The 12,062-nt window shown below is 31.5% G+C and overlaps 1 protein-coding gene across 1 annotated transcript; it reads right to left on the bottom strand.

The window, feature by feature from the left end:
- Positions 1–5: 5 nt before the first annotated feature.
- On the bottom strand, positions 6–1,289 carry LOC121124005 (hepatic leukemia factor). Its single transcript, XM_040719092.2, is given in 3 exon segments — positions 6–421; positions 423–626; positions 628–1,289. Coding segments are annotated over 3 exon segments (936 nt in total). The 5' UTR covers positions 1,156–1,289; the 3' UTR covers positions 6–217.
- Positions 1,290–12,062: the final 10,773 nt, after the last annotated feature.

The following is a 12,062-nucleotide window of genomic DNA, read 5'->3' as shown; positions in this document are numbered from 1 at the left end:
ATGTATTAATTTAGTATTTTTATTTAATTTTGATAATATTAATGATAATGTTTTAATATAGTTCGTATAATTATAGGAACATAAAAGATAAAAATATATACATATACTGAACTTCCAAATATTCAAAGAAAAAAATATACATATTTACTGAGTAATAATAATATACGACAAAACTACATCATCAACTGTGGTGAAAAGAGAGACACTCCCAATGGCTTCATTTTTCCATGGCGCTCAATTTGTCTCTGAGAAAGGAAATAGTATCTTTGAGGTTAAGATTTTCCTCCTTCAACTCCTTATTCGAAACTCGCAACTTAAAATTTTCTTTCTCAAGAAAGGAGGCACGAAGTGCAATTTGATTTTCCTTGAGTCGCCGAGCCTCACGAGAACGACGTGCAGACTGATTATTCCTCTTTCTTTTTTTCCCAATAGTGATCATCTTTCTTATCCGTTGGAACAAAATCCTTCTTCCTCTTCCGTATAATGGGCTGAGGCTTCAAATCATCAGAGGAAAAAGCGCATTTACGAGGATCGAAAGTTGAGCCAGGGATTGTTGCAAGGGATAGCTCCTTGGGATCAAAGGATACCTCCAAATTAGCTTCCTCCTCTGCCTTCTTACGACGTTTTTTCTTCAGCCTCTCTCTCAAGTCGAGCTCTTTTGCTCTCCACATAGAGAAATGAGGCATTTTCATCATTGTCGAATAATTGTTTCTTCTTATTGTTTGTAGTCTTTGCAGTGTCTGAGTCGTCATTGCCTTTGGACTTTTGAGCATCTTGGAAAGTCATGGCTTCCTCTTCTTCTTCTTCATCCTCATCGTCTTCATCATCATCATGATGAGTGGAAGAGCTATCCATGACATTGTCAGAGTTGGATCCAGACATCGTCAAATCATTCTCAATCAAGAATTCATTAAAATTCATCACACTAAACTCCGGCTCATCCATTTCAGAGAGGGAGTCCAACGTAATGGGTTTATCCCAAAATTTGGGGCCCAGATATGCATCTTTTGGATCGGGTTGAATAGAAATTTCATCTTTTTTCTTGGCCTCATCAGCTGGGAAGGAAAAGAGATTGACTTTTTCCAAGATGTCCTTGATAGATGATAGTTGATCCCCAACAGGCACCGTTACATGACTTCGCTGAATATTCGACATCTTCAGGTTACTCTTACTTATAGGTTATTTAGTATATATTTGTTATAAAATAATGCGTATTACGTATTATACGACAGTCGTCAATAATAATGTACACACCTCACGACGACGTACTTGGTTGGTTTTTCAGGGGCATAACAGCAGCTTATCTGCTGTAAATAGAGAGAAAAATTTTAATAATATGTTTTATTATGAAAAAGCAGACAGCAGGTTTCGTGATTTACAAAATACCTACAAAATAAATAAAATGGCTATTGTTTATCAACTTTGAATCTGTATATTAATTACTTAAAAACTAACCCACATATTATTTGTTAAATTAAAATCTCTCCTGAGTAATAATAGAAATTACATTAAATAAACGATAATTAATTATTCAAATTGACCTACTAACTTACATAATGTATTTCATATAAGTCATTTAATTATACAATGGAAGAGTTGTATAACAAAATAAGTTATATAAGCAAAGATTGTTTTTAAAGTGGTATGCCTAGTTCTTGGTAAGGTTTTTTTTTTTTTCAGGGAGAAGAAAGAGATGTATTTATAGCGAGTGGCTTAAAGCCTTCTAATTTCATTTACTCTCCCCATATTTATGACACTTTACAGAACGTTAACGATCTAAGTAATAATGGTTAATTAATTATGTATTCTTTTTGATAAATAATCAAAGTAATATGTTATTCTATACATATGCTCCGTTTCCAAAAGAGCAGGAATACAATTTGTTGAGAATGCCTAGTTCTTTAAAGGATATATTCTGGCAATATTAGTGTTTACATGTATAAATTTTGGCTATCATATAGTAATATAAATTGATAGCTACGCATTAAATAGATTATAGTATTACTTAGTAACATTCTATCAAAATTAAATACAATGTACATTGAAAGGTTACAAAATACATTTTAAAGATAATGAAGAAATAATATATAAGATATAAATAGCGGTTGGTATGATTGACTTTTTTGGCATACTACCAAATGATTTCGGGCCTCTTTTTTTTCTTCTTCTTTACGGAGGAAAGGTTGCGTGAAACAATAAAGGTAACGATGTCTACCCATAAAAAACTATTGGGTTTTACTAAAAATTTATACGGTGAAATAGATCAATTCAATAAAGTTAACTACTATGATCACATAAGCGAAGTATCCGAGAGAGTCCCAGGCCCTTCCAAATCCCAAGATTGAAAAAAAAAAATCCAACTCTTGCCCCCTTTTTCTGATATATAAATTCCTCTTATTACGCTTATATCAATTGAATAAGGTTGTAAATCATTCATAAGAATAGTGGAATTAAGGAGAATAAAACTGAAGACTTGTTGGGGGTAGTTATAAGAGGGAGTCCTGCTTATACTCGGAGTAGAATTGAGGATCTATATTGCCGTAATTCCTGCCTATACGTCCTTGCTAGATACGGAGGGGGATTTATGTCATTTCTTTTGTCTAATAGCAAATTGCAGCTAACCTAATAAAAGAACATGACACTTAAGCTACTCGCCTCCCAACCATTTTTAATATTGACGAGGTAACCATCATATTTTTTGGCCCTTCCCTACCCAAATTGAAGAAAATAGATGTTATATTTGATTCATTTCTATACTTTTAATATTGAAATATGGCGGAATTTAAAAAAAATATTTAAAAAAATGTCTGTCCTCTGAATCAAAGGTTTATTACAACAAAAAGGTAATTGAAAAAATGTCTTCTTAAAAAAATCCTATTGTCAAATTTGTAATGAATTAGTAATAATTAATATTCGGGCAAAGTTGAAGTTATAGTCTTCAAAAATTATCCTATCCTATGTGACATAATAACTAAGATAGGTGTATTTATTTCATTATGTAAATTGAGTACATTTTCATGTAAAATCATCATAATTAATCATAGCCTAGGAGTGTCAGATTAATAATTAATGCATATGAAGAAAAAAATTAGCAATTCCTCGTATATATGAAAGGTTACATGATTTTTGGTAAACAATTATTCCGTTAATTTATATGGTGTATTATTTTTTTACTGAAAGGGTTGGTTTGATCCATAATAAGGAACTTAAAATCGGTCCCGTCCACTTCCATCCCTGTTATTAGTCCTTGAATAACTTTAGAATATTAAAAGCGCCCTCTAGAAGATATAATTCAAACTAATGTTATAGTAATTGTGTCATTTGCACATATTTGGACTAATGTGTGTCTTCCAAAACGTGTTTTCCTTCTTTTCCTTTGTCGATGGAGCGTGACATCATAGTTGATATACTATTTAATTCATTAATTGAATTCCCACATAATTATGAAGTGATTGATCTTAACAAATAGGACAAAAATGCTTTTCAGTTTTTAAAAACTAAATATACCTTTAAAATAAAATATTATAAAAGGATATTATCTATTTACCAACAACATAAAAAAATACATAAATTACTTTAAAACTTCCAATAAAAATATATTAAGAGTAGGATAAAAAATTTATAATTAATTACTTTAAAAGTTAATTGACAAAATGAGTCATCTTTATTATTTTCCTAACTAATTTATTTTTTATACAGTTTTTATTTAATTTATTAATATATTTTAGGCGAATAAATGTTCCAGTACGTATAAATTTTTTTGATAACTTCACAAAGTTCATTTGGGTATTTACTATGAATTATTATTATAAGTCTACCCATAACAAATGGTTTAATATCTAAATAGTTGCCGTGTAATTGATTAAATTCATTTTCCATTTTCTTTCAAAAGTTTATAAATTCTTTAGATGGTTGAATTAATACCCCTCTTGCCAGAGTTTGTAGCCATGGACTAGGCGGAACATTAGGATATGAGGTAGGGATTCCTAATGTTGGGAATTTCAAGAGGAGATTTTTGCCCACATACCCAATAACAATTATATTTATATAAAGTAGCTCCTTTGTTACCTGACAATCATAATCGAAGAAAATGGGTTGCATCTAAGGACTTTTAAATCCAAAAATGATAAAACATATAATAAGTCTAGTAGTATTACTTAAGAAAAATTAAATATTATATTGTATCGATATAAATTTTCATGATATCTGGAAAAATTTGCAGTTTTTTTTTTTTTTTTTCCAATGAATAGACGATTGAATTTATAAAAAATAATGATAAAATAATTAATTATTTAAATGGTAATAATACCAGTAAAGATATTGTAATAATTGACTATCATTTTAATTGATTAATTGTTACTGAACGTCATTGAAGTAAGAACTAATACATATTGAAAGCAACTATACGAACTACTACGTTTTTTAAATTTATTCTAAATTAGAAAAAATATGGGCTAAATAAAGAAATCGTTGAAAATTGCAAATTCGTTTATTTCAGAACTTCCAATAGAATATGGGATTAGTAAATGAAATAAAGGTTATAGAATTTGTTTGGAGAATCGTTTGCAAATAAATTTGCAAAATAAAAATTGATGTTTAACTGAAGTATCTGTCATTTTTTTTTTAATAATTTTTCAATTTTTCTCTCTTTTTTTTTCCATTTTTTCAACAAACGTCAATTTTCAGTTTTACGTAAAAAATGACACAAAACAATGTTTTTTGTGTGACAAAATATTGACACAACAAGGAGTATTTTCAATTTCTGGAACATTTTATCACATAATTTTTGTAATATTTGCAAAAATGAACCAGGTATCGAGAGTTATTATTTCGACAATGCTATTCTTCATAACGTTTTTGTTTTTTGCAAGTATAAAAAAATATTGATAGCTTTGTAATTCTTTTACAATTCCAATAATTGCTATTAATTGTTTTTTTTAATTTGAATTATCAGGATTTTTGTAGACAACAACGAATTATTCCTATTATAATTATTAGTATATATAAGTATTTTCTGAATATTTTCTCAATTAATTTTACCATTTTCAATGCGATTTCCCTCTCGCTTCATTGCCTGAGCAACGGCGGGTAACCCTTAGCTAGTTATACATAGATCCAACTAATTGGAAAATCATATCTTTACAAAGGCGTATACAAATAAATCATTCCAAATGTAAAAGCAAGAAACTGCTTCTTTCCATTTTTCAATATATTTGATGAAATGCTAAATATTTTTTTTAGTTATGTAAATTTCAAGAGTTGATGATTTAATCATACTGATATACAAAGAATCCCCGGACCTTTAAAATGGAACTTCTTATTCGTTGACTTCGTCATGGATAGATAAACTGAACGTAGCTCAAAGCCTGATCATATATTAATGTATAAATTTACAGAAATGGCAACCGCACAACTTCAAGTTTTATTGAGGTACTCCGTCACCGGTCACTCAATAAATAGTACAATAATATATAATATTATATAAATACTACTAGGAAAATTTATGAATTTATTACTAATTACATTTAGAACGATGACTAAACAATGTTATATATGATGAACTCTTAAAAACTAGAAATACAAAGTATGTCAATGACATACATCAGGGCAGTATTCCTTTTCAAATTGTTGTACCGTACCCACCGCTAGTCAACCTCAATAGAAGGATTGTTTTTTTTGTGACGTCAGAGTCGATAATAATATATTTTTTAGTCATCGTTTAAATAAGAATTAGTAATAAAATTGATAATATATTGAATTGATACATTTATATTGTGACTGAAGTTAGAGTCCCACAATAAAACTTGGGTTTCTGCAGTGGCCCTTTGTGGCTCACCCAATAATTTCGTACTATTGTAATCAGTGGCTCTGAAAATATTATTGTTGAAATGCTCCAGTTAATTTTCAAAACGACGATCACTCTCATTAATGATTCAACATGTCGCAAGGAGTATATTAGATATAAAAGATTTAATAGAAAATCATTAATCTATAACAGAGGAAAGGTTCGAAGAGATTGAAGATTTTTTTTTTTTTTTTTTTTTTTTTTTTTTTTTAAGAACAAGTATAAAATCTCCTCAAATTCCCGACATAAGGGATCCATATCTCATATCTTAATGTTCCGCCTCCCCCATGGCTACAAACTTTATCAAGAAGGGGATTAATTCAACCATCTAAAGAATTTATAAACTTTTCAAGACGAATTTAATCAATTCCAGGGCGATATTTAAATATTTAATTAATTGCAGTGATTAGGTTCTTGCACTTAGGAATAATTCTTTACTTCTTCACCTATTGAGTTACTTCTTTTATTATTAATATATACAAGATAATAAATACGAAATGACTTTGTATCAAATGTAACGCAACTTATTATATATAAATAAACACGCAACTTCTCATGCTCTCCTAAGATTTAAGGGAATATACATAAGGTTTTAAATGACATTAAATCTTTTTCAAAAAAAAAAAAAAAAACATATATACACTATTTAGAAATCAATATTAAATTTAACATTTTTCTTTCTATTCCGGTCAATCCTTCTCAACATTCTATGTTCCATTTTTCCTTCTCCAGATATGAGATTCTCAGACAATATCCCTGATTTGTTTAGCCTTAAGAACTTCCTATTTCGAATCAATTCACGATTGTTCTTAATGAATATATATGATTTCCCATGATCTCGGATGTCTGTGATCATGGCTTCAGTTTCCCAAAAGTTTTGGAAATAGGGTCTTGTACCAATACATTGTTCCAAATCTTGAACTCTGATGGATTACCGTTTGAATTCTCGGTAGTTATTGTTTCTCATAAACATCATTTGAATCGATTTTTTCATAAGCATTAGGTAGTGTTAGCATATAACCACGTTGCCTTCTGCTGAACATCATTTGTTCCGGACTAAATCCATCTGCCCTGGGTGTATGTCTCCAAGTAAATAATTCTACTTCTATATTGGTATTATCTGTTTTCTTGATGATTGACTGCTTGCTCTGCTAAACCATTACTTTGAGGATTATGCGGTGAACTTATCTCATGGATAATAATATATTTTTCACATAATTTATCAAATTCATTTCTATACTGTGGCCCTCCATCAGTACGAATATATTTTGGGAATCCAATACAATCCATGACAATATAATTTTTGTAACAACATCTGTAGACAACGAATTTAATTTGGCTACAAAAAGAAAACCACTGAATCAATCAACCATAAGAAGATAGTGAACACCCCTCTACTCAAAGAGATTGGAAGCCACATGTGACATTGCATATTCGACCTCTGAATGAATGATTGGTTCATCTGACTAACTTCGTAAAAAGTTATGACAGGAATCACATTTCTCTATCATGATTTTGATATCATTTTTGATATTTAGCTAAAAGTAGAGTTGTTGTGCCGTCTTCCTTGTTTTCACAATGCATGTATGAGTTATATTAAATATTTGTAAGATTCTTTCCCGCTCGGCCGAAGGAACAATAATACGATTGTTGTCATAAATGAGGAGTGTGTATTCATCATCATCAAATAGAGATAATTGATTCCAGATTGACGATAGTTGTTTTGCTGGGTGGTTGATTGGAAATTTCTTCATTTCTATTCCTGACCTGAATGCATGTAATATCATTTGATATTCACTCTCGTTTATTAATGCGTCGATCAATTGTTGTACACTAGGATCTGTACAAATTTTGTTACATAACACTGTGTTATCCTCAAATTCCTCATCCGACTCCTCAGGTGGTCAAATACCGGAGTTCTTGACAAAACGTCCGCTATCTCATGAGATTTACCTGGAACCCATTCCAATTCGAAGTTGTAATCAGTTAATTTCTCTCTGAAACGTTGTAGGCGTTTATTTGGGATATCCATAATTGCTTTTTTGAACAAACCAACAAGTGGACGATGATCACTAAGAATAAGAAATTTAGGTGAACCGTATAAGTAATACTTACAACGAGCAAATGCTCATTACACCGCCAAGCTCTCAAGTTCCACTGTAGAATATCTGGATTCCGTTGAAGTTAAGCTTCTTGATCCACATTGAATTAATGTTAAGCAGTTGTCGTTATCTCGTTGTACTAGAGCAAATCCTATTCCATTCAAACGTGAAGCATCTATTAACAATTGAGTATACAACTCGGGATTAAAATAACTGGCAATTAGCCTTGAACTAAGCAAGGCTCTTTCTACTTGTTCAAAAGAATCCGTGGGGTCTTCTAGCCATAAGAATTCCCAATCTTTCTTATGCAATGATCTTAAATTAGTAGTCATGTGGGCCAAATCTGGTACGAAGTGTCCGAGTTGATTGATCAGCCCCATAAAAGATCTTAAACTTGATATATTTTTTGATATTGGAAATTTACGTATAGCCTCGAGCTTGTCTTCATTTGGTTTTACACCTTCATTAGAAACGGAATAAACAGCAAAGTTAACACATTGTCCATGAACAAATTTTTTTATAGAAATCTGTACATTTTTCTTTCTACATTCTATTAAAGTTTGACGTGCCCATTGAAATAACGTTTCTTCCTTAGGTGCTGGAATAAGGTTATCGTCAACTATCTTCTTAGCATCACATACCTTTTCAATTATAAGATCAGAACGAGAACACCATTCATCCGAACTGGCATTTAAGCACAAATGTGCGCGTGTATATCGAAATTTACCATCTGGTAAAAGAAACGTAGTGAGATTCTTGCTCTCCTCCTCTAAGGGGATTTGGAAATAACCATGAATACAATCCAGTTTAGCAAAAAAAAATCGAATCAGGCTTGATACTCCGCATTATATCTTCACTCGTTGGAAATTGATTTATTGGACGTTTGACATATTTGTTAAGACATGTGTAATCAACTACTAATTGGACTCCCTTGCCTCCTTCTTTGTTGACGAAAAATGCAGGACTTATCCATTCAGTCGGTTTAGAAACTCGTTCAATAATATTATCATTAATTAATTTATTGATAAGTTACTTTGCTTTATCTTTTGCTGTATGTTTATTGGACGTGCCGTCAAAGTTTTGTGCGCTTTTATAAGTTGAGAATGATGCAACTCAATTTTCATAGGTGGTCCAGACATTGGTTTATCGTCTAGAGAGTCACTGAATATATCTTTAAATTCTTCCATGATTTTATCAATCTCTTTATTTAAGCATTGAACTTTGTTCACTAAAACATTTGGAAACGCTTCCGTGATGATTGATAATGTTTTCAAATCATCTATACCAATGAGAAATTCTCTTTTCATAGACGATGTAATTATAACATCAACCATAATACTTTTCCCACTTGAATGTATAATCTCAAGTTGAGCAATTCCCTCACATTTCATAGGATAATTTCTTGCATTGAACAAAATCCATTTTCTCTTATATAATTGTTATAGTGTCCTGTGTCAATGCCATAATCTTGAAATGTTTCATGCATCCTTTGAGACTAGATTGAACTTACAATTCCATCTTCTTCAAAGACATCGATCCTTTGATCTGATTAATATAAATTTTTGATGATGAATAACGTTATGGACTGTTCACTCTTGAGGTATATCAACTATTGGATTTGTCTTAGTAAGACAAAAGGGAGACAAATGTCCTAGTTTTCAACATTTGAGACATGTAATTGATTCTCTACGAGGGCAATCTTTGATATGACTAGTACTTCCACATCGCTTACATACCTTTTTTACATTTTTATCCTTTTTGAAGAAGTGACTTTCCATCTTATTTGATATATAAGATATAGGATTAATTGCCATTTGACATGAATCATGATGTAGCTGCCTCGTATACACGACCTGTGCGCTTGACTTCTTCTCTGGTGGGATTTTCTAAACTTAGCAATTTTTTCCTTAGTTCATTGTCTGTAGTTCCATTGACGTAACAAAAACGTAGAGATCACCAACATTAATCTCAGATAGATTAGCTTGTGCTCCTTTTTGTTCCAAGTTTGCAACAAAATAGGCCCATGATTGTCCAGATCGTTGGGAATATTGAAAAAAATCTAACTTTCTTTGTAATGGAGGGTACAGATGAAGAAATTCATTCTCTAAAGCTTTTACACATCCATCTTCAACCTCCGAAAAACAGGAGTAGCGCCTTGTAAATTAGGATTTATTCTCGTTCTCAAACTAGCATCAAGTCTCTTGTAGAAGTGTGTATGTTGAACATGCAGGGGAAGTTGATCAATTGAATTTTGAGTATAGTAACTTTTGAAACTTTTGGCACATTCAGCTAATTCATGAGGATCATGATCCTTTGTTAAATTAAAAGGTAGTAAAGAGTTGTCAATGTGGATAATGAGGTGCAGGTGGTTTATTTACAGAGTTCAGCTGGTTGCTCATTCAAAGACATAGTATCTAAAAGCTTCTCTATCGTTTCTTGATATTTTGTAATATATTCATCCAATTGGTTATTGTATTCATTTGTTTGATCTGGATCTATGTCCATCAATTCCATATAATGATCCTCCAATGATTCATAGGCTTTTTGAAGACGAATCCTTGCTTTATTTAGGAATAATTTACCTTCAGATGTTTTCCGTGCTAATAGGGACTTACACAAACTGATTATGCCATTAACAGCTCTGGTTACTTGAGCCTTCTTACTATGTGATCGCTTCCTTACGTCATCACCTTGTACAACCATTTTCACTTATCAATTTTTATAACTTAAAATCCACATAATATTTTTTTAAATTATAGTTTTTTAAAGAATCTCGTGTTTTTCTATGACGCCACTCATTGATTTATTCTACATACTACATTATATTAATAAGTAATAAATTAACACGTATATAATTTATTATACTCTTAAATATATTTAATATCTACATATAATTATAAAAAAAAAAATAGTCCAAAATAATGGGTAATTGTAGAGTCTGAGGATGCTAAAATAAAACTCATTCAAATTTCCAAAAGCTTATAGGAAACGTTCCCTTGAGCTCCAAGGCAGGATATTTCCTTCGTAGCTATTTCCCTCAGCATCAACGACCCCTTCTAAAACCATATAATCTACCCCAGCCCTCGGGTTATGCAAGTGAATAGCTTACCTCTAAAAGAGGATAAATTCCACCACCCACGCTTCACTGGCAACCAAGGGCCCCATCAGATTTCACATAATACACCAAGATCCAGAGATTGTGCAAGTGAACTGCTTGTCTCCAATGGATAATAAATTCCACTGCAGCAGATTCCCTGAGAATCAAGGGCCCCTTTATATTGATGGTATAATCCACGACAGCTTCATTTAAACTGCTTGGCTCAAATACATGTTATGTTCCTTCGCTGAGGCTTCACTTATACCTTGTAATCCACTGAGGCCCCTCAGGTTGGGCAAGTGAACTACTTTGCTACAAGGGAGGATAAATATCACCGCTACTGAACTGTTCATAAACGTTAACATCTCTGCAATACGTCCAACGATGCATAACTTACCATAGTTGAGTATATTTTAATAATTAGAAATCCGAAATAAATCAACAAATTATGTACTAACAGCTATATTTAAGCTTTATCAAGTACTATTTTATGTATGTGCACAGATCTATACATGATTACCTGCCTCTTTTATTCTATTATCAGTAAATCTTTTTGATTATGACTTTTATGATGATTAATTGATTGAGAATTCTGTTGTACGGGTCATTTTAATTTATTCACTGGTTATTAATTATTAATGTGGATTTAAAAAGTCGAAAAAGAGAAGTATATTATCTCGATTTCTTAAATCCTTAACAATTCTTTGGATCCTTCGAGCTATATCTTTATATTTTTAATTTTTTTCTTCGTAGAATTTCACCTCCCGCTACATACTTCTCAATCAGTATTTCATTTTGTCCCTGGATGTTTAAAACCTACAAATAATGGGATCAGAGGCTCCTACGATTTCGTTGTTAAATGAGCGGTGTCATCTTTCGTACGAGTTGTTTGTTTTGGAACCACCCTCCTTAGCTGCATCATAGCAATTCCGAAAGAGATGACTGAAGCGTAGGGACTGTCTTGTTAAATTGTTTGTCGGCCTTCAAATCTAAGTATCTCCAAGATAGTCTAGAACTG

The sequence above is a fragment of the Lepeophtheirus salmonis genome, chromosome 9, assembly GCF_016086655.4.
Source record: "Lepeophtheirus salmonis chromosome 9, UVic_Lsal_1.4, whole genome shotgun sequence".
In the NCBI taxonomy this organism is placed as follows: domain Eukaryota; kingdom Metazoa; phylum Arthropoda; class Copepoda; order Siphonostomatoida; family Caligidae; genus Lepeophtheirus; species Lepeophtheirus salmonis.
Note: the sequence above shows the minus strand (reverse complement) of the source record. Positions and strands in the feature narration are given on the sequence as shown.